Source organism: Musca vetustissima, unplaced genomic scaffold (assembly GCF_032173495.1).
Source record: "Musca vetustissima isolate MV318-11 ecotype Yass unplaced genomic scaffold, APGP_CSIRO_Mvet_v1 utg63274, whole genome shotgun sequence".
NCBI lineage: Eukaryota > Metazoa > Arthropoda > Insecta > Diptera > Muscidae > Musca > Musca vetustissima.
The window spans coordinates 59,479-84,295 of record NW_026887721.1 but is presented as its reverse complement, the minus strand read 5'-3'; the positions used below and the strand labels follow the sequence as shown (position 1 = coordinate 84,295).

The window sequence follows — 24,817 nt, the reverse complement described above, 5'->3', positions numbered from 1 at the left end:
AATTACTCTTGCCACTTGATGCTGTCACAATGAATCGGCTATATCTTCAAGAGTTCTTGAGGTTTTCACTTGAAATTTTGTAGGGACATTCTTGAATTACTGTAGATTAGAATTACGATGATGGATTCTATAAAAAGAAGTATAATATTGCTATGCAAGTAGATCATATATACTTACCTTGTCACAATTAACAGCAACAAGCAATAATAATTAGGAATAAAAATGTCCTTTTAAATTCTTATTTATTTACTTTATTTTATTATAATTAATTTTAAGATGAAACTACACTTAGAAAAATTACACTGATAATTGGTTTTGTTGTCGCCTGTTTTGTTTTTGTCATTATTGGGTAATTTATCAAGGAGAATTTATTTTAAAACGTTTATGATCAATCTGTTAGACTGTGTATGAGTCCCTTCGGAAACTACAACGTAGTTTCGGGCAAATGTGAAAACTCAAAAATACAACTTAAAACTAAATAAATAAATTCGGTTATCTTTTATTTATGTGGATTTTGTGTTTTTTTTTCTTGTTTTTTTTTTACAAACCGAAATTAAAATACCTAATGCAACATTTAACTATCAGAAATCAGTTCTTCTTCCTTAGGACTTAACTAAGTTTTCATAAAAATGCTAAAACAAGCATTCCGTCGGGGTGGATAAAACATACGAATAGCGGATATTTTCTGTAATTCTCCCGTGCTCGTCTTTAGGAGCTGAGAGAGTGCCTTTGCTGTGGGTTGTTGTGATTCAATCGTAGTTTAGTGGTAATGAATGAATGCTAATGGTAGTGGTTGTGTCTATCCAAGTGAATTTGTTGTCTAAAATATCTAAGATTACGTGTAATTCTTTAAATGGGATTTTAAAGAGGGAGTTTGCTAAGCTGGATTACTTTACACCGAACTCCTTCCTCGAGTCTATCACATTGGTATACGTCTTACGAGTAAATATTCTGAAAATTGTTGGCCTTCAACACCGCCCCCGGTGCTGGCCTCAATGGTGAAGCCAGCATTTAGCAGCTTTGTCAAGACTTGCACCGAATTAAGTTTACAATAACCATTGAGCGGGTAACGGATGATTTGCCGCCAGTCACCCTGATTCCAGGATACACCACTGCGACTAGTCTGGGTCCCTTGGCTGGCTTCGGGAAACACCTCATCGAGCAGGGATCGTTCGGCAGACAGTAAAATACGCTCTCCCAAGTCTGGGGAGATATGCAGAGCTACCACCTCGTAGTTGCATTCGTTGTTGGTGCCGATACGTGGACTACTTTTAATGCGAGCAGGCGGTGTAGGTGGAGCCACTAAATAGTTGCCATTGCGTACACGATCCTTGCGCATGGCTTCCAATTGCTTAATCATGGCTGCAATCAAAGATAACATTAACCCCAATACTACAGACAATTAAATTGTATTCTTACGTTCAACTTCAAAGTAACGCGCCTCTTCCAACAACAACTCCAAGTGTGGAAAGTCCTCCGATATCAAAAGCCTTGAATTCCGCATGAAATTCAATATGTGTCTGAACATGCCGCCATCTCGGTCAATGAAGTAGTGCTGCTTCAGGGAATCCAAAACAATTGGTATTGACCCATTGAATAGTTTGGCCAATTTGGAATCGGGATATTTGGTCAAGGTCTCAAGTGAACTGGTGTAGATGGTACCACCCACATCGATGTGCACTGGAGCCGTGTAGCGACTTGCAGCCGCAACGCAAGGAATTCCTGTGATCGGTTTGTGATTGGCATGCATGTACGATGCCGCACTAGCTGCTGAACCGGAAGTGCTACCCGAACCACTGGTTATACCCGAGCCAACAGTGCCCGGCGGTAGGCCCAATGGTGTTACTGCTGAACTGGCCGGCGGTGTTGGTGTGGGTGAACTAGAATTTGAGATCGTTGGCGAAACCGTCGGAGAAGCACTACGGGTTGGAATGGATTAAATACAAAAATAGGTAAAAGTTATCACAGGTTGTAACATACCTAATTTTGATATCACTACGGGCATAAATCCTGCCAGTCGATGATAAATCTCTGGGTTCGAGCGATTTGTTTTCTCTTTCTCGTTCTCGATCCATGTCGCATTTTTTTCTGTAAATACAAAAGGAAAAGGTTCACCCATTAGGAGGGGTTGTTTTCATTTCATTTAGTGTGCTACTATTAAAGTTATTACATTAATGCTTCGGAGGAACTTATTAACATCGCGTAACAATGTATTGTCTATGCTAAAATTACATATTGATATTACACACGTAAATGAAATGTTAGAACATTTTGTCGAATGATGAGGACAATTATATCAATTCGCATGAAGTGAATTTAAATATGTTTTTCTCATTTTGATACGTCTTGTATTCATTGTTGGCAAAACAACTTTAAAACAGATCCATTTGTAAATATAGCCGGCAATATTTCTAAATTATTTTGCAATATATGTTTCATGCTTGCAATTCACATACACATACACTGATATAACTCCTTTAGGGGTCTGACCTTAATATGAGTTAACCCATGTCTTGTGTGGCCTGAAAACTTAAGAAATTTATCGGTCTGACATTCACATGCGATTAATTTTATTTCTCGTTACGTTACTCAGTGGGTGTTTTATCTGACCCCCCTGAAGGCATTGGAGTTTTACGGTAAACCTTTTTCTCTCTCTCTCTCTTGGCTATCTGATTTTTGTGTTATTTTGCTTTTGTTCACTCTGGATGACGATGGCCATGAAATGTGAAATCAATGATGGTGGGTGGTATGACATGCGGTATGGGGCAACAGATACGCCATCCATTTTGTCCACAAAAACAAAAGCTAAAAAAACAACTTTTCAAAACTTGAGGGATTTTCCATTTTAAGATAAATATTTATTTAAAATCTCATTAAATGTTACAATACGGCACAAATTCCATACACATGTGTTTTTGGTAGAGGGGTGTGTGCCAACCTCCCGCAAGACCTCTTGACAAACTAATGCCAACTAACAAATTATTTGTGTATTTGCCATGGCTGTTGTTATTACTGCCGTTTCTGTTTCTGTTTCTGTTGCTTTGTCGTTGTCGTTGTAGTCGTTGCCGCTGCCGCTGCTGATCCTTTATCAAAATTCCAAAATACAAATTAGAAGAGTTTTTGTTCGAAATACTCTGCACAAAACTGAAATTCCCCGAGGTAATCAGGAGGAAGATAATACAACATGAGCTGCAACAGAGCAAAGTAGAAAAACGCCATGACATTTTTTAGCTTTAAGCCCCCGAAGCTATTGCAAGACTTACGGGTAGAAGGCAGTTTGACTTGAGACGGGAGCTGTTGGTGGTTGTAGCAAGCTACAAAGGTCTCCGTTGAGACAATACAAACAGGCAGCCAGAGAAGTTTGGCTGATGTGGCTGTGGCGGGTGCCATGTATTAGAGCAGAGCCCAGCACAGCATTAAGCAAATATTTAGCACAAAGTTCAGCACAGACAAAAACCTTACGGTTATGGCCTCCGGCCGAATGGATGAAGTACTCATTCGTGCATTGAAATTTCATTCCACCGAAACACCCTTCGATGGATGAACTGAACTCACAACTTTCGATACACACTCGCACACATTCAGTTCGAACACAGAGACTCACGTGGTTACAGGAGTCTTGGGACAAAAAAGCCAGTTTCCTTTTGGCATTGAGTCGGGATAACTAAAGATATCAGCTACAACAATAATAATAATAAATGTAGGTGTGTGTGAGTGTGTGTTCAATGCCACCCTCCTGAACACAGACAAATCGTACAAGCTCCAAGCCAAAGACACCGACAAGTCAGCTTGGCTCCATATCCAGTCAATTCCATTGGTGTGTTCACAACAGTCAACCAACCAAGCAACGTGGATTGAAGCAACAACTTGTATTCCTGCAATCATTCAACGATTCAACTTAAAAGACAAACACTGCAGAAATAGAAATATGAAATAATCCGAGGATCAAATGGGACGTAATTTTACTAAATACAAATACATTAATCCGCTGGAAGAGGATTTGTGGAAATTTCTCTGAGAAAAATATTTTCAATTCGATATTCATAAAGTGAAATACACTCACGACCACATTAATGGGAAGATTAAACAGTTCCCATATCCTTCATTAAACCACCCTCGTTACTAGTTCTAACCATTTGCAAAGGAAACTGTAATCTTTTGGGAGGTTAGGTGTGTTCCACTTAGTTTCGGTTTTGTTTTTATTTCTTTCTTCTCCTTGTCGATATACTTTGGCTTACATCTTCACATTCATTCGGGGATATTCCTTTGAAACACAACAGCTCAATACTTTTGCAATACAGCAGACCCCAAAAAACGTAACAGAGCCTGAGGCAGAATGCAGGAATGTTGGCGATGAGGACACTGAAGGATATCGAGTAACCTAGCCATGCAACAACCAACCAACCAACCAGCCAGTTAGTCAAGCCAAGAAAACCAACTAAACATCCAGCTGAAGGAACAGGCCCAAACCAACTAAAAACCTTTCGATTTGTGTTTTAACAGTGTAAGTATGTAGCCGCACGCACACACATACACACACTCGCCTGTACACCTCGGTACAATCCATTTGGGTATTGAAGTCACAAATGTTCAGTAGTGAACTCAAAGTTCTTCTCCTCGATGTGGAGGAGAAACAGAAAAAGAAGTGGTTCCTTTCGGCCTTATGTTGTTCCTGGTATTGTAAGTTTTGTTTGGAAATGCAATAGAGTGTGTGTGTGTGCGTGTGCAAGTAGAGAATATCATATGTTAGCACTAACTTCTATGCCATATGTAGCCATGTGTATGGTTTCGCCTTCACCAACACAAGTGTACATTTAGTTCCTTCTTTTCGTATCGGTATCTCAGTGCTTGTCTGTGCGAGTAGGAAAAACAAAAAAGTTTTTCAGGCAAAAGACCTTATCTCAATTTTAAAATGCCTTAAGACATTTTGTGTTCCCCTCTCTCTCGATTTTTGTTTTTGAGCCAGAAAAAATAATGCACCCACACACACGCTCTCGTACTCATTCTAGAGACAATGTTAGTGAATGTTTGTTCGTTATTTGTGTCGTTACTTTAGCCTCAAGATCCCCAACAAGTCCCCCATTCAGCATATGTTACTAGAAGGCCGTACACCTACCTCACAGTAGCTATAGTTTGAACACAGGCCAATGAAAAAGAATATTTATTATTATCGAAATATTTGGATATTTTGTTCTGTTTTTAATTATCTTTTAAAATAACTTTTTTGGAAAACATTTAGAACTACCTAGTCATCCTTATTTTCTACTTTGAATGACATGATCCTCTCGGTGGACACTTATAGAAGATGTATGTACAAACACGACAAATCCCTTTGCCGAACCACAAGGTTTTCTTTCATACACGTTCCAAAATGTCATATCAGTTATCGCTGCCTACATTCAACAGGGTAGGATTACATGCAGACGAACTTATACTCACACATCCTCACATTAATAATTTTAACCAGTGATTGAATGTTGAGGAGGTTTCTTTTCCGCAACGATGTGTCCAACAACAATAAAATTCTCCCGCAGACAAAGACAAAAATGAAGAATGCAAACGAAAGGGAAAACTGAAGTAAAAGGAAAACAGACGGTACGAAAGACAACAGAGAAAAAATGAACTGTACACAAATCACAAAATGGCCCCGGGGGTAGTTAAGAAGAATTTGATGCCTCCAGTCATTTGGATGGGTTCTCATTTCATTTTGTTGGTTTAGTTCAACGTCGTAGTCGTCGTCACCATCATAGCCACAAGCCTGTCATGGTTCATGTATTGTTGTTGCCGTTCCGTCCTTGTTGTTGTTGTTGTCATTGTTGATTTCAAGCATATAAAGCCTTTCAGCTCTTAAATATTCACCAACAAGTTCACCCACATACAAACAGTTACAAGTATACTTCGTGTCTTTGTATGTGTCATGGTGTTCGTATGAATTAAATCATAATGCAAATGATGAGCTGGAAATGAAAAGTAAATTTGTCACGGGTTATTCCCCAATGTCATTAAAACTGTTGCAATCACTTTAGACAATGGTAATGTGGGTAATTCTGAGTTTCTTGTCAAATTTGGAACTACTTCAATTGTATTTGTATATTTATCATAGCACCAAAGCTCCACCCAAAGGCGTGGCTTTATTGAGTTCCGCCCAAAAGGCGTGGTTTAATTCTTAAGTTCCGGCCAAAGGCGTGACTTAACTATGAAGTTACGCCCAAAGGCGTGACTTAACTATAAAGTTCCGCCTAAAGGCGTGGCTTTGTTATTAAGCTCCGCTCAAAAGGCGTGACTTTATTATTAAGCTCCGCCCAAAGCCATGGCTTCGTTTTTAAGCTCCGCCTAAGTCATGGCGTTGTCTTACAACTTACAGAATCAAAATCGTTCATTCAAAAGAAAAACAATTACAAACACGGTTGGATATATACAGAAAGAGCAAAATATATAAGTTATTTAAAAATATTAGTTAATTTTATTTCCTAATCTCCTAATCAAGTATTTATTTATCCCTACAGCAAATATCCAAAAACAAATACGAATATCATTTGTACCCATCCACATATAACACTGTAATTCATTATAAAATCGGACTATCATGCAGATTTTTTTTGGTAAATTAGTCTATACAAACCTGAAACACACCTCAAGAATGGTTCCTCAAATTGTATCTAAATATCTCCAATATAGAAAATCCTATAGCATTTATAGCACCAGTTGAATAGATGCAAAGCGAGTAAATTACCTTATGTATTTTAGAAAATATCGTAACTTTAATGATTTTTATAACTGACTTATACAATAATTAATGTCCCCGTCTTTAAAATGTATCTGACACACTTCGACAGAAGAAGGAAAATAACTGCAAATATTATGTTTTCCAATCAATCCAGCTCAAATCACTGTTATTACCGCGGTGGAAATTTCAATGCCACGATGTCAGCAAATGTTACGGATCATTTACACATGACCACTGGTAATTCTTTTGACATACCCACAGCCACTTAACACGTCTATCAGTCAAAAGCTCATTCGCCGGGCAATGTCTATGTATGTGTGCACATGAGTGTTTGTGTAATTTAAGCCACTCAAATGCTTTCACATTAAATTTAACACATAAATGTGTGTGTGTGTGTGAGTGTGTGTATTCATGTGAATGGCGTACGTATACCTAGATGTGTGAGTGTATGTGTGTGTGTTTGTATTTAAGTGGAAGTGTTTGCAGCATTACGTGTGGCATGTTTTACTGACTTCAACACCTTACGTGCGAAAATGGTTGGAAAATGTGTTAATTATCTTTTAATTACTTTCGCGAATCTTTGACTTTTTTGTGCTACATTACAAACCGAATTAAATCGCCTCATTCCAACACAAACATATAAATTCACGCAAACAAACTCAAGCACACATGCACACAGCCGCTAAAAATATGCACAAATTTATGGATTTTCGTATTTAATATCCGCACACAAAAATATTTATGTATGAATGGAAATTGTGTCAACCAACAATTTATAGACAAGTACATCCGTGCCCCCACTCCCATGCCTGGTTGGTTGGCTGGCTGTATAGGTGACCGGCTGGCTGGCTGGCTGGCTGGCTGGCTGACATGGCAAGCTAGCACAAGTATGTCAAAAGGGGAATAATAGGGACAAATTGCTAATATCGACACGCCAGCCTGCCTGACCAAAAGTCTGGCCGTTTGCGGTAATGGCAATCGCCCGCAGCTATAATAAAATATATAACTCTTTTTTTGTGACATTTACTTTTCTTTCAATTAAACATTGTTTAACCATTCATTTCACCTGGGGTCTAGTAAAAAATTACCTTCTCATTCTTTTGATAAGCCAAACACACAGACACTCATGCAAAATATAAAATAAAATAAAACGAAATGAAGAATAAAAATAAAATTCGGTTTATGCAGGGTATTCACTACACACACATACATCCAGGCACACATATGTACATATATACGTATGGGTATGTGGCTTGTCTTTGATTCATATCCCCGCCTTGGGCCAAATAAACCCACCCAGAGCACCCAATAACAGACAGTCAGGCAGGCAGCCTCACTGGTAGACAGTCAACTAGCCAACCAAATGTCAGAATACAACTGCTCGACAAGTCACACAAATACAAGTATGTGAGTGTATGTGTTTTCTTCCACCTCTAGCATATACAGCACGCACACACACACACACTCACATACATTGGCATACATGTACTCTTGCACTCACCTGACCCCCCGGAGGCTAAAAAAGCACATCAAATGCATTTTTATAATGTATGGATGGATATAAAATAAAGTATATCACGAAAGAGGATGACTTTTTACACTGAATTTAAATTTGTTTCTTATTGCTGGATATGCCATCCCATGGCAGACCCTTTTTGTAACGAGGTTGGTATGCAGAGATGGAGTAGTTTGAGTTAGAGAAGCCTATTGTGAATCAAATGCATTTAAAACCAGTCCGTATGTCCCTTGGTCTAAATTTCACCAGGAATGTCATCCGGTACAGGCTATATAAAGAACTCAATTTTTTGTCAAACATTAAAAAAATACAACCTAAAAAATATTTATAATCATTCGGTCCCAATATATGTTAGTTGAGATGAAAGAACTGAACAATATAATATCTACCGAAAGCTGAAACTATAAAACAGTTTTCGAACACTTTTCAAATATTTGGAATCGTTCTGTAATGTTATGTGTCAGGCGTAGAAAATTGGGATATATGGTTTACTTTCAATATCAAGAATCTTTGAAAACAAACATTACACAGTAAAGAGTCTTACAAATATCAAAGGTCGACCTTTAATAGGAAAGTAAAATAAAAACATAGGAATCATATTGGATTTAGCTTAATTAATCGCAATGCCGTAAAATGAACTTCTGATTTTTCAATCACAGAAGGTGGTGTTGCAAATGTTCCACAAACGATGCCTTTGAAGTACAATGTGTATATGTGATGCGTCTAAGCACTTCGCTCGCTTGCTATACCACCGTCGTTATATGTTATGGCTCATGTTCGGGAATGAGTGTTGTATTGAATGTCTGTTGAAATCTAGCATTTCCTTCGCAACGTTTTGCTTGTTGTCGTTGTTATTCTTCTTGCTTTGTTTTTGTTCTTTGCTTTTCTCTCCGTATGATTTTTGTCCTTAACCAATTGAATTTTCGGTAAGTTTTGATTTTGAGGGCATATTGTAACGGTTACAACAACATCAGCACAGCCAACAACAAAATTACTTCTCTCTTCCAATGCCAAGAGCTATTTGGAAGAAGATTGGGAAAGCAGCAAAACTCAAACACAACCATCCGGCAGATTCGTTTCTTCTTCATTGAGTCGACGGCGCAACAACCGTTCAACGAAGAAACGAAAAAAGGCCACACGACAAATATGTGTACGTCCGTAAAAGCTCGTATATTCATGGAGAGGCAACCAGGCAGCTAGTCGGGCAGTCTTACTTAGTTACGGACTACTCAACTAACAGTCAGCCCTTTCTTGCCGGCATCGTTGTAGCCACCGCCATCGACGTCGTCGTAGCCACCAACATTCTTCCTATAGTTCAAATGGCGTTTTTCTCTGTTACGTTCGGTTCACTTCAGACCATCCCTAAGGCCGATTGGAAGAATTCCCCCCTGCAAGTAAGTATGTGAATGTATGCGAATGTGGGTGCATGAGTGAGAGTTGTGTACGTTCGTGAGTGTGTGTGGGTGAGTGAGTGTATGTTTACTTGTAATTGCCCTGAGCCCTTTACAACATGCAGAACTTTAAGAATGTTAGTCAAAGTTTTTGTATTAGTTGTGTGTTTTTGTGTGGCCATGTATGTTTTCCTTTTTTGGGAAAATTTTATTACTTTGATTTTTTGATTTGAGGTTTCCAACAAACACACATACTCACTCACACACACACACACACAAACTTACAGTGATGAATAAAAACAATCTATATGTGGAACTCTTGCTTCTCTTGCAATTTTTAATTTAAAGAAAATACACAAAGTTTTTGTTTAATCCATTTCGGAAAAATCACATCGTTCAAAACTTTGCTATAGCATCATTCATGCATTATATGTATGTGATTAAAAAAGGGAAAAGAAAAACTGCAGCTAATTTATTGAGAAAGGTGTATTGGTGTAGGACATTTTTAAAGGATGGTAACATAGCATCAATGTAAATTAAATTAATAACTGAACATACTTATGGCGTAACGTGTGTTGTCAACAATTTAAACCGGACCTGTTGTGATCATATCTAAGAATTGTATCAGTAAACATCAAATCAGAGAGTGTACTAGTATTATTTAAAAAAAAAAAACTATTATTAATTTTAATGAAATAAACATATTTTTCGACATAGTTTATGCCTCTATTATCGAATGCAATGGGGTAATTGGAAGAAAAATACAGACTCTTTTACATAATTCCCGGCGAAACGTCTGAATTCCCGAGTGAACTATGTGACGTATTATGGCTATTGGCGATTAACAACACTCATACGACGATTAACAACAATTTTAAGACAATATAGCCGACTTCCCATTGCAGTAGCAAAAAAACGACACGTTTTAAACCGATATGCTAAATGTTTATAATATACACGTTTTTCAATCTGGCCAGTTTTTAGAATGATTTTCTAACTGTGGCAGAAGTATAATATTAACCTGTCTAATACCTCTATTTGTGGTACAATCACTGTGGTTGACATATCTCTTTCTCTGAAAATCTACTATTTCGGATTTTTCATAATTTGTATATGATGTCGGCAATTAAACGAAACGTTGTATATATATACAGCTATATCTCAATTGTTGAATAGTTTATTGTGCCATTTTTGTATTTTAGTATTTGAAACAACATTTCTTTTATCCTAAGAAATATTATAAATAAAAAACAGTAATCCAGAGGGCATTTGTAATGTTTTTTGTGTGCATTCGACGTAGTTTTCTAATTACTCATTTAACAATAATTTGGCTATTGTTAAATGAGTAATTAGAATTCCTTTGTTTAATTATTGACACACAAATTCATACGTTCTACTATACACATACTGAATGTATCGATGCGCTTTAAACCAATACCTTTGCATAGAATCCATTTCAATACCAATTGAGACGTACGATTAAGGAAAAGAAAATCGAAAACAAAAAACTAAAAGAAACATCATCATCATTCAAACAAGCTGCTGCTACTGTTCAAGAAGATGCAACAATAATAGGCAATTGTTTTGCTCCTAGTTTGCTACTACGGCAGCCGTTACGTCTTTTTCAACTTCGCAGACAAGTGGAACACAAACAAAGACAGAAACGAAATGCAGCAGCATTAACAAAACCAGCAGCAGCAGTTACGGCACAATGCCGACAACTTCATCATGGTAGCTTCTTGTTGTTCGTCATAGCCGTCAGAGAATGTGCTACCTCATCTAGTGCTGGCTTACCACCGACACCCTATCAACAGCTGTGCACTGAGCTGCTGCCCATCTCTATTAAAACGCAATGGTTTCTTGGGTTTTTCTGTTGTTGTTGTTGGTATTTTCGTCTATCACTGTGCATTCGTGATGTGGTATTTAGCGTGTGACTCTTTTTTAAAACTCACCTGAATTTTCTTTTGAAAGTGTGTGTATTAGAATGGGTAGGACTGGTGACAATTTCAGAAGTTGTAATTTGCAAGTTGTAATATTGCAAATATATATGTTTTGCCAATATATATATACATACGAAAGTGTAGTCATATTTACTTTGATTTCACTAAATTAGCGGACATATTTTCTGTTGCATTGAGACGGCACTCTAATGTCCATGCCTATGCCCATTTTTATGGAATGAATATATGAGCTACTGCTCATTCATATCCTCTTTGCGACATGATAAGATGAGAATCTACAAGTTGAATAATAAACGAGGTTCGAATGATCAGGATATCGTACATCCACATTATGTTTTAAGTTGAAGTGTATTTCCATTATTTCGTGGGAAATTTCCTTCTTAATCCTCGTTTTTTACTGCTCACCATTTTTCCATAAGAATAGCCAATCCATGTGTGTGAGTACCGTGTTGGTTGGTTGGGACTATGGCTAAGACCACTACTCTTCGTAAGGTTGTCAGTGGGTTCGTGTTGTTTTCTCTAGTATTGTTCTTGTTATTGTTGCTGCTGTTGACGGAGGATATGGTGATGGCGGTGGAGCTGCTGTTGTTGTTTTTTTCTCGTCTTCTATTCTGGTCGCTTTCATTGCCGGTGGCGGTATCTTTTCTATGCCAGTTAAAAGTTGTTCGCATTGCTGCAAGGCAAACTTTTGGAGATGCATTTTGAAGAACCTTTTCTCTTCTTTGGTTTCACTTCATTCTTTCCGCTATTTTTTGTCAACGTGACGTTGGCTGCCAACATACATACAAACATATATCGTTAATACAACACATCATGCATTCGCAATGTGACCATCCACCATCGTCCAAAATGTAACATAGTTGAAGGGTTATGTGGTCTAATTTTTCTAAACACCCTTTAACAGAAAAACTGCAAATGGTAGAAATATTCTCCCAGTATAGTATGCATAACTATATGAATAAATATTTCCATATATTTTTTAACTTGTAAATATTTTAAGTAAAAAAAAATAGTTTGTATACACCCAATTAATTAATTCTTTTTTCTGATTTTTATTATTAAAATTCTTTTTAAGTACAATTTAATTTTAAACGAAAGAAAAATAATGAATATTTTTTGTTTTTTATACCAATAATTTCACTTTTGGAAAGAATAAAGACCTGATCACATATCAAAAAATAGTAGGCTTTACATAAATCGCACTTCATTCACTTGTTTCCAAATATTACTTCAACATTCCCAGCACATTCAATTCTCACAATTAATGGCCGTTGCTTTCATGCCAACCATTGTGAATTAGCTGTGCGCTTCAAATAAAAACAAAAAATACGAATCGCCATGAAACGACCCAAATGTGAACAAATTTACCCCCAGAGGCATTTTCCTCCGACCTTTATTACATTACATTAATACTAAAATAATTATAATGTATTAAAAAGACGCTAACAAAACAACCGACAAACATCACAGCAACGACGACAAGAACAACAACAACAATAGTAAATAAATAAAAAAAGAGTTTTAATGCCTTAAGAGGAAATCTCTCAATACGCATTGAAAGACACACCAGAAAGAACCCCAACAACTTCCCATTTAGACGATTAAGAAATAAAAATATGAAAAAGCAAGAATAACAACAACAACATCAACAAATCTACTATGGTTATTTACTTTTCAATTCTTTGTTTTCTTCGTCTCGTTCTTTAATCGTGTGTAGATGAGAACGGACAGACATATTGTCGAACTTAATGTCGACAGACAGACGAACGAACACGTAAGAGAAATTTCATGAGAAATGACCGGAGGCTTTTTGTATTTAACATACAAATAAATACCAGCACACACACACACACACACATTCACCCAACCATACATGTATGTGTGCTGGGGTATATTTGTGTGTAAGAATGGCTTCACGTGTGGCGCTTATTTGTTAAATTCATTCATTCTTAAAACTCATCTATTCTTTATATAAAAATATAGATGGCATATGTGTTTGATTGAAATAAAAGGGTGAACTTGTATGAATTTTTGTATAAAGGCATTTTCTGGTAATTGAAAAAATAGCTTATTTTTATTGCAAATCCATATATATATATATATATATATACATTGTCAATGTAATAACTCTTATGTTTACTCTTGCATTGTACATAGCCTCAGACCTATCTGTTCATCCCTTCATATCCAGACTTGAACAATTCTATCGGAATTTATCTGTTCACTGTTTCCAAAAATGAACTAGTCTGTTAATTCCCTCTATTATCTTAATATGTTTATACCGTTCATATATTCTTGATCAAAATAAAATTATATGTCGATTTGGAAATGTCAGTCTGTCAGTTCCTCTATTGAAATCAGGCAGACATTGCTATTACTTCTTAATTGTTTGGCATAATGGGATTTCTCGGTCCACGTTTTAGTGTAGCCCCTATATAATTCTATTCGGAGACTTTGAACAATTTTTTTAACTAAAAATATTTGTAAAGAAAATCCTTACGAAATGTTTCAGTCTTCAGCTGAGCACGAGTTGGATTCGAACCTAGGTCGGTAGAACAACATAAATGTTGTCAAGACCACTTAGCTTCCTGAACCACTAACACATTTCTGTAGGTTGTACAAAAACATGTTTATAACATAGGAGCAATTGTAGGCGTGTGGATTAATCAAAACAGTTGTAGCGATGGATACTGCAGCAAAAATCAGCTTCGAAAAGGACTGTTTCAAGAGTAAAGACAATTGTCGGACCTGGATAAAATTTAATTGATTGAATTAATGAATTAATTGAAGTCGCAGATACAAATTTGTATTAACTGCGACCTAAATACACGTTATCAATATTTAACTTTTGTGAAGCTCATAGCAGGTTCTTCCCCAGACTTTCCTTTTCATTGCAAAGCTTCGATCAATAAACTCGAAAGAGACTAACTTAAAAATTATCAATCTTGGCCCAATATAATATTACCACACACCTTGGCTATATAAGTAAGACCAGTCCAACGATTCATCAGCTATGACTTTGAACATAAAATTGTTTTGTCTGTTGGCAAGTACCAACGCCGTCCATTTTTAAATATAATTTGGAAAACATTTTATTATTTCGAGGCATTGTTGATATGCACCCTATTACTATTTATTAAATGAAGACGTTTTGTTCTATGTGTGTTCTGGGTGTATGTATGTACGCAGCATTATAAACACATTTGTACATATTTGCTTTTAGTTGACTTCTTGCTCCGCTCTTTGCAAAAGAAGATCCATCCACACATAGCAATCGTTCGTTGGTTGTTGCCATCATTCCTTCGTTCCTACACACACACACACACACATACATATGCACATGCATCTCTCATCTATCAGTTGGTATTGTTAAAAATTCTTTTTGTTTCTGCTAATGTGGTTGCTGTTGTTGTTGTTGTTATTTAACTCTTTCCAAACATTTTTACGAAAATTACTCAAAACACAATTTTCTGAGTGAGTTCATGTAGTTAAAGTTAATCAAATCGTAATTACCAGAATAAAAGACCTTCGGGCTAAAAACATTTTAAAAGCAAACTTGTTTTTTTGAATTGTGTTTTGCTCGTATTCTCTACATGTGTTGTATACGAATGTTTATTTCGATGTGTGCATGTGCATCTGTGTGTGTCTGAGTCTAGGTTTAAATGTGCGTGTATTTTTGAATAAATAAATGCACACACACAGATAGCGAATCAAAAGTATAATGCCATGCATAACTTTCGAGTGCATCCATCACCATTGTCACCACCGCCGACTCGGTATCATCCGGCTCAGCTTTAAATGAATGCATCGTCCGTTTATTTGGCCATTAACAAAAGACGATAATCAAAAAGTAATTACGACAATGGTCCGGCTTGATGATTTGCCAAAGCAATATAATTCATATGTTTTCCCTTTTTTAATAGCATAGAAAATGATTATATTTTTACCAGATGATACAAACATACATAAAAGAAACATTTTATTTGTACACCACAATCTGTTAAACCTACATCGGAGTATTTGTCTTTGAAGCGAGGATGACTTGTTGATGAATATTTTGAAATATTTCGAACGGAATGACAATAAAACGCCATGTATTATATTATGGGCTTTATATAGGATTTTTCATCCACCATTGGCCTTTTAATACAATGAACGAATATAATGCTACATATACTATATATATGATGCTATTGATATTGTACCATAATTTGCTCTTTTGAGTCCTAAACCTCCAATATTGCTCAATTTTAAATATTTTAGATTTATTGATCGACAATTCAAACTACATCCATTCCATTTAAAAAAAATCAATCTAATTGAAATGAAATATTATTGCAGAATAGAATCACTTTATACACCGTTTTTTGAGAAATTTTATACGATACCTGTTCCTTTGATGGGATAGGATCACCATTTAAAGAAAAAATTGATTGCAATTTAGAATATTTGGTCGTCGATATAAATCCATTACATACCTATGCCATTGTTATGACAGGGAGCTCAGTTTTTAGGTATTATACCTTATTGTTTACAGAGTTATGGTATTTTAAAAAACGACTATCCCAAAAATCATCTATCGATATCCTTATAAAAAATATAATTTTTTTTGAAATGTAATTCCTTCGCCAATTAATTCACATAATTAATATTATGTTTCCATTTGTATAATACCTCTGCTTGATGTCTCTTCCGATGCAAAAGTCTTTGAATAGTTGGTCACATTCTGTCTGCTAGTGACGTTTAATGTACGGAGTTAAATTCACGTTAAATATCTACTTTACCTATTGCTTCCCCCTACTTCACTTGTCTGCCCAAAGGTAATGGGCGTTTTATTTCTAAAGGTAATAATTTTCGTTTTCATTATTGTACCAATATAAAGAACAACACGGCAGCAACAACAACAACAACAACAACACCACGACAGCATTAACAAAAGGAACGACAACACTTTTCATAGCTACAAATAGTAATACTCGTCATAGTAATAATAGCAGCAACAACAACTCCTCCTTGATAATTTTATCTCATATCAAATGTGGCCAATAGCGATTTGTGTTGTTGTCGTTGCCTTTAACACATCCGAGAGAGTACACCAGACACAGATAGCTTTGAACAGATTTGCAATGCATTTATTAGAGTTCTCCAGCTTGTCGTTTTTTTTGTGTTTAGTCCTAACACAACAACATCTACCTCACACACACACACACGCTCGCATACGAATGTTGGCATCTCAGACATTGGTATGCGTAGGACATGTCGAGGCTGCATGTATGTGTAAATATTCAATGTGAGAATTTGCCCAAAGGTCATACCATGTCCAAGTCAAGACACTCTCTTCCTTCCTATGAATTGAAACTATTCACTGTTTAACGATTTACTTTGGCATACAAACACAAATACTTATACAAATGTATGTATTTAAGACAACTCACATACACACACTCAAACTGCACATACATTTAAATACACTGAATTACCTAATATTTGTGGCCATTGACTTTGGTTTATACGAGGTGGAAACCTTTTTTTACTGCATCCAAGTGAATCCTTTGGACACAACAGGCTAAAATAAATATTAATTAAGGCATGGGGCAATTGTGACAATCCCGTTGAGCCATGAGTTAAGATGTGGAATAAGAAAGTTTAGTGACCCAATATAGATGTTGGTTTTGTAATTTCCTACTTTACGGAAAATTTTTTCAAAATTAAAATTTTCCGTAGTCAAATTCTACAAGTTCTGCGAAATTCAAAAACAAATAAATATGTTTTAATAGGGTTCTATATTGTTAAAACGCCTAATGAAGTATATTCTGTAGCTGGTTTTCTATTTTCCGAGACATCCGAGCTAATGCTCCAGACGAACATGTGTCACCCACTGTGTTGCATATTTCGCTACCACTGTAAAATCTATGCTCTTATCGATTGATCTAACTTACAATTAATTTACCCAAATTGATATTAATTTGGCCCATCTTGTCCTAATCTATTGCATACATTGAAAACAAATAATAATCGAATCATCGTGATCTCGTGAAAATACATTCACACATATATGGATAGAGCCTTGCACGGATTTGCCAACATGTCTGTCACTTTGACTTTGTGTGGATGCCAATTTTGTTTCCCTTCACATTTTATTGATTCTTTAGAAAATATATTTCTACATCTCACAGCATTGGGGGGGTTTCTCCTTTGGATTTTCACATGATTGGACAAGAGGACAAGGACTTCTTTGGCGTCACAAAACAATTGCACCTTCCGGACTTTTTAACGTAGATGTAGGTTCTGTTTCCTTTGGCCACCACCAAAAGATGTAATTCGTTGCTTGCATTCGGTATTTGGTTGGTAGCTGTAACAAAATCAGTCGCACACACTCACACTCACACTCAAATACTCATCTTACCTAACGTCACCGCAGCTCAGATCAGCTCAGAAAACATACAGTCGGACACATGTACCGACAGAGAGACAAATTCACAAAATTTATTTTCACACACAAACAATTTAATGCTAATGGCGGTATAAAGGTTTTCTCGCAAAACTCGCCACGGTACACAACTATTGCAAGACAATTGCTGAATTGCTGGGGAAACGTGACCGTAGCAAGGGGGCACGATGTGACGATATAAGCCGCGTGCATATGGCCCCAAGGGGCGACAGTGTTTTTGTCTTGCAAACAAAAGCAGGCTCATGCGAAAAAATAACCCGGCGATGTTGACCGCTCACCATCCCCCTCCCAAAACCCCGTCGTCGAACGTTTAGACGATATTTTCGGATTGTTTTGTGGGATTTGGCTTAACTGGTGTAGCCTTAGCTGCAGCTACTGCTGGGGCCATCACAGATAGTGAGTGCAACACTGCGAATATTTGCCCGTTGCCGAATCCATGCATTGGAACTAGAACTGCCGACAGTGTTCACGGTCTAGAGGCGGATGTCCGTGCGAGTGTGTGAAATTTGCTGTCCTCATAAGCGGAATTTTGTCGTGGTCAAGACAACACAGTGTCAATTTGTAAATGTGTGTTGTGCATTCACCTACAAACCGTGTATGTCACACAAGCACACACACACATACACAGATAAACGATGCCAAATCCTGGTCATTTAAATGTTAAAACATTCACAGTTTAAAGTCATTTGTAGTTTCAGTTTCAGTCAGTCAGTCAGGCAGCCAGTCATTTGCGGCAGATTTTGTCGATGTTCTGCTGCATGTTGATTGTTTGTGGTTAACATCGCGGCTTTCTGTCTCAGCTTCCCTTCGTTTGTGCCACGATGCTTCGCTGGTTGGTTGGTTGGCTGGCTGGCTGACTAACTGGCTAGTTTGTGTGTTTGTTTATTGTCTTTTTCGCCTGTATTTAATATTTACGCCCCGGGGCGAATCGCGAGATTTTCACACGAAAATCACGTTGAATTAGTTGGCCATTTAGCTGGGCTATTCGTCTCCTTGTATCGATGTTTGTGTCTGTCTACTAAGCACTGTTTGTGTGTTCGTGTGTGTGTGTGTGTGAGTAAGGGTATGAATGACAGCGTGTTTATGGGAGCGTTGCAATGAATTAATACTGTTTGTTGTTGTTGTAATTCGATTGTTGATCACACAATTACCGTAAATGTTGCACTCAAACGGTTATAAATTAAGATGCATACCAGACAATTGACAGCAATCAATGGTGTCATTTGATAATTTGAAGAGAAATGGCAAAAAATGGTGGAAGAGTTTAGCAGAGAGGAATTAATGACATAAGTTCAACATTCAAAATATTTTTGTATATTATGTTTAAACTTCATTTCATTTACTTCGATACGGAAATATCCGTTGGCTTGTCTGGTTGTTAGAATGATAACACTTAAATGGAGAAGTTGAGGTTGTATAAACTTTACGGTCGTAGTATAATCGTTCAGAAATTGAATCGTTTAAATTGAAAATGTGTAAGAACATACGAAGCGAATATTAGTAAGCTATTTATATTTGTAGCGTAGGTGGATGGTTATTCTCCTTTAATTACCACCCACAGAAGGAGGACTTTTGGTTTAAAATATACCTCATATAAAGCGAAAAAATTTGACATATACACATTTTTGGCGAATGCAAAGTGGACATATATGAGTGTTCATCATCCGAGGTCCCTCAGAAAAACTCTCTGTTTTCCTTTTACTTTTAAAACTTCCATCATCGAACTAAACTTGGAAGGGGAACCCCAATTAAAATCTTTGCTTTCGCCCTAACACGAAGGAATTCAATACATGTAACACATATTATAAATATTGTGGTATTTTTTACGTTCAAAAAGTCCCTGGACATGAAATGTCACCTCAAATATATTATGTTCTGTACACTTATATCATTCATAAATTTCTGAATTTAGTCAATGAACAGAACCGACCCGAACTACTACCACTGTTGCTTTTCCCATATAGATATTCCATATCGCTGGCTTAGCGTGAGAAGGCAATAAGTCCATTTTTTGTAGAAATTGAAATCTACAATTATCTCATTTGTTGTTTTGTAGTGATGAGAAAAGGCACAAAGTCCAATTTATCACATGTCGCTGGCTGTTTTTGTTTTTTTTTTTTCTAAAATTGTGAAATATGGAGTTATTGCCTTTACATGTAAATTCAGCGATATGTTTTTAATCGAGATAGGACTTAGAAACTCCTGTCCTTTCTAATCGACTTGTTGCTATCGACAAAGTCACCAAATTAGGATTTCCATTTGTTTTATTTTCATTTTGATTTACACACATTTTAGATTTACACACATTACAACTATTTGTTTAATTATAATTGCTCGGTTAATATCCTCTTTATGGTTACCAAGCAAAATCCTTTCATAATGATATCCTGAATCCTCGCAGGGATAATATTGTATTTCCATCAGTTGTTTACATTGTCAGGTAATCAGTTTAAATGATGAGGTAGCGGACTCCTTGGACTCATAATGACTACTCCAACACACGCACACACACACACCGTGCCCATACAAACACACAGACATTGAGGTGGCCATCATTGCTCATCAAAGCGTTTCTAGTTAGCGTATCACATGACAACGACAACGTACTGGCTGACCAATAACAAGCTTTGCTCGGATAACTGCACACCGTTGTAGGCAGTGAATGGCGTTTTAACGAATTTCGGTTAGATTTTGCTGTCATACGAATGCCTTGAGCGTATATTTTGCATTTCCGCGACGTGACTTTGCCGTAAGATGGCTATTTACTGTCAACATGCATAGTGGCTGCAGCCATTCATTGCTCATAAGTAGTGGTCAGATAAACTGTGGGTGATATCATCAAATGCGTGGCTGCCATTCTGCGTGTGTTTCTGTGTGTGTATTCATTTCGGCATGTTTGAATCCAGTTGGCTGACAATGACAGTATAATTTGGCAAAAGGAACAAAAAAGTCACATACAAATATAAGTGTAGACACGTGTGTGTGCGTGCGTGTGTGATAACCTCACGGTCATCGCAAATAAGATGCACAGTTGTTGCCCTTTAACGCAAATCCAAAATCAACGGTTGCAGAAAATTTGACAATTAATTACATGCCTAAATCGAACTCGTTCATCTCTTGGCAAGTGAACGATATAAGGGGTGTGTTTCTGAAGTGGGTAGTAGATATGGTGTTAATAAAACCACAGACAAGAGAGTTAAATATAAATCAAAAAAATAAATCGAAATTGATTCAATTGTTTGTGGCTACTGGAGATTTTTTATGATAAATATTGGTCATGAGTCCGACAACTCTTCATAATTTACAATATATATGACAATTATAAGTGTGTGCATAGATCAAACGTTTCATGAACAAGGAGCAAGGAACAAGTGGACTAAAAACGTAGGCATAATGAGTTTAATAAATCTCTTCTTGTAGTATTCAGTTTACGGTTCAAGAGATCAAGGACGAACAAGATGCACAAGGTCTCGACATAGAAGGAGAATATGTTTTATACAAATATTCCTTATTCGTTTTGACTGCAGTAATGCCTTCTGAAAAATAACTTAGAATAGCCGACAACAATGAGATACAACTTTTCTTAAATACACATTGAAATATATAATGTCCTAATATAGAGTATGTATACAATTTTGATTTATCAGATTTGTTGAAATCTGATGAATAATATCTTGAGTGTCATAAAATGTTTTATAGCCGTATTTCGAAATATCTGCAATGGAAACTTAACTCTTCTAAATAAATTTAGCAGCCGATACTGAGTTAAGATAAATCTTACCTTTTTGGACAAGAAGACTCCACTGTCAAAGATGATCTTTGATCCAATGCCACAAATGACGTTCTGAAAGAAAAAATAGAACGCCTGCTGTGAGAATAGATGTATTATTTTGATCATTTGTAGGCTTTTTTAATATAGGAATTTAAATAAAGATGTTCTTATTTGAGTGGGTGGGCAAATTTTCTCTTTCCCATGTTAAAGGGGAAAAAAATTATTATTCAATTTTTAATATATATTATGGTTATTTTTTTTTTTTTGCAACCTTGTATCCATGTATTATATTTTGATGAGATTCTCATAAGAGTATTTATGAGAATTTATTTGTGTGTGTGTGTGTTTTTTTTTTTGAGTTATTGTAAGCAATTGTATCCCCCGAAATGTCTTTAATTGTAAAAATCGTAAAATATCTCAGCTTTCCATACCAAGACCGATTCACAATAAGATGTCTACACTGAATAGTAAATAATAACGTCAAGTTATAAGCATTTCGTTTTCGTTTTTTTTTGGTTTTGGGTATGAATGATTAAAAATGTTTATTTTTTAAACACATAATTTCAATTTCATAATTTTAAAAATAGTATACAACCCTTAGATGCCAAGGAGTTCTGGTAGATCTTAAAAATATCTATAACCATATAAGGAATTCTATCCATCGATTTCTTTTGGAAATGCGACTATTTTTATCGACATATCGGTATCTAAAAGTCCCGAAAACATTCTGCCATTTATGTTTTCGTCGGTCCCTCTACCGTTCTTGGTAACGTAGTTATAAGCAATTTCGACTTATTAAAGTTCCAATCAAAATTCGTTTACTTTACTTACTTTACTCAATGGATTTTATTTTCTGCATATATATATAAATATTTAATAGTAATTTTTATTTTAATGCTGTGATGACAAGAAAATATACATATACCGTAATTCGGATTTTATAGTAATTCAGTGAAAAAAAAATCCCCTAAAAAATATTGTTGTGTAGTATGCTTTCGGGACATAGAAAACAACAAACAAATTGCGCAATCTCATGTTCCAATGGCATAAAAATCCAATTTTTCATAATTTTATTTTGACGGCATTCATCTTTCAAAATTTACACGAGAATATCGTCCTTCGAAATCTAAGCACAACATGTTACCATTGACAAAAATTACCAATATTGTTTCATATTTTGAATTTCCCTGCCTCTTTAATCTATAAATACCAATAGCTATATCTTCAGATTTGTCCATCATAAAATACATAAAAGCTTAAAAAAATACATTTTTAAATTTGCTAATAAATATGCCAATAGACGTAAATTAAATTGATGGAATTTATTTTTCATATTATTTGAAATTTATAGATGGGTTTATAAATTAATAAGGGCTGATAATATCAATTTCTCAAATGGCACTACCTTTCATAATTATGCCTTGCATGTTCCTTTTCCAATAAATTCAACTTTTTTAATAAATAATTTAAATGTTTAAATAATTATCTAAAGCTACGAGGGTAATCGAACAATTCTGTTAATATAACTATTGTTTTCTAACAGCTATGTTGGCATTTTTGGGCTTCTTTGAAAAGGATAGTGGCGCCAAATGCTTTTGGAAAAGTTTCCAAGATCTAAGGAATACTGTTGAATGCACATAAACTGAAAAACGACCTAATGTGGAAATTATCACAGAAATCTTAGCGAAAATACCTATACTAATGCTAAAACTTAATGAACTCCTGGAAAATAATCAAATATTTGTGATACAATTAAAATTATTATTATTGTTGTTGTCCAGTATTGTTGTTTTCACATTAAAAATATTCTTCTTTATGATATGTTTTCGCCAAATCCACTTTTATTTAATATTATAGTTTATAATTTTGAATATTTTCCATTTCAATATTATTGTTTGTAGTGTCACTTTTATTTTTGTTTATTTTTTGTTTATTTTTTTTTTTTTTTGTTTTGGAATAACTCACAATAGATTTAACAAATGCACTTTAGATGATTTCTTGTTATTCTTCTTTCTTAAAAGCAGCAACAAATTGTTTTTTGCTGTTGTGGTTGTTGCTGTTGACTGTGATACTATTTAATAATAAACAACAATAATAAGCGGTTTTCTATGCGGAACGGCTAGAACAAGTGACGTCGTCGGTGTAGTAGTGTTCAATGTTTTGTTGGCAACAAGAACTGATTAACAACTAACAAGTTCAATAGTCTAAGCACTCGATTTTATATTTAACGAACAATTCACATTTCACATAAAATTTCGTTTCGTTTTGAAGACATCGACGGTACGAAGATAACAATGAGGATGCCGATAACAACCACTGCGATGGAGGCGCCAAACACAAGAACCGTTCGAAACTCAAATGCAACACATTTCATTCAAATCTGTTTGTGCGGGTATGAGTGTAGGGGGTGGTGCGGGCGCGTTTTTATTATTGTGTGTGCGACGACGAAGAAGTGCAAAAATCAATGGTCGGAATTGTTCACTTCCGTTTCCGTTCCAACCAACATTCATGCAGTCGGCCACAGACACAACGTTGGATTGTTAGAGTCTCTCGCTGTGTGTGTGTGTGAGGGAATTGTTTTCTTGACCAAAAGCAAAGAACTTCTCAACCACAACAAACTTGTGATGTGTGTGTTGTACAATTTACCGTTAGAACAATTACCTGACTTGCATTCGCGCTGAAGGTCCGTTTCGAACTGAATGTGCTGTTAAAAATGTTGAATATGCTTCGGTCCAACGACAACGAACGTATTGTGACGAACGCAACCTCAGCCTCTGCTCAAACTTGTTTGGGTGTTCTGGCTGATACTTTGAGAGAGAACGAGTGAGTGTGCCACACACTACTGAGACTGCGCTCTGTCTTTAGTTGAAGTTGTTTTACAACTTGCCACCTTGTTTGATGGCTGGATGCTAATTGTTGATGATATGGTGTCGATGTTGTGTTTCTTCTTGGCTGTTGTTGCTTACATCTGTTTCAACAGGAGAGCCAGTTGCAGCAGC

General features: G+C 36.0%; 1 protein-coding gene across 2 annotated transcripts; it reads right to left on the bottom strand.

The window, feature by feature from the left end:
• Window positions 1-817: 817 nt before the first annotated feature.
• Window positions 818-24,545, bottom strand: LOC133335428 (BTB/POZ domain-containing protein Tiwaz). Of its 2 annotated transcripts, none has more exons than XM_061543698.1 (5): window positions 24,480-24,545; window positions 21,828-21,890; window positions 1,981-2,088; window positions 1,420-1,919; window positions 818-1,362 (listed from the first exon to the last, which is right to left on the bottom strand). In XM_061543698.1, exons 1-5 carry the CDS (start codon window positions 24,488-24,490, stop codon window positions 920-922), a joined length of 1,125 nt encoding a protein of 374 aa, XP_061399682.1. In that variant the 5' UTR covers window positions 24,491-24,545; the 3' UTR covers window positions 818-919. The 2 variants fall into 2 exon arrangements, with proteins under 2 accessions (XP_061399682.1, XP_061399683.1); XM_061543699.1 differs by lacking the exon at window positions 24,480-24,545 and adding an exon at window positions 23,784-23,816.
• Between the last annotated feature and the right edge of the window lie 272 nt (window positions 24,546-24,817).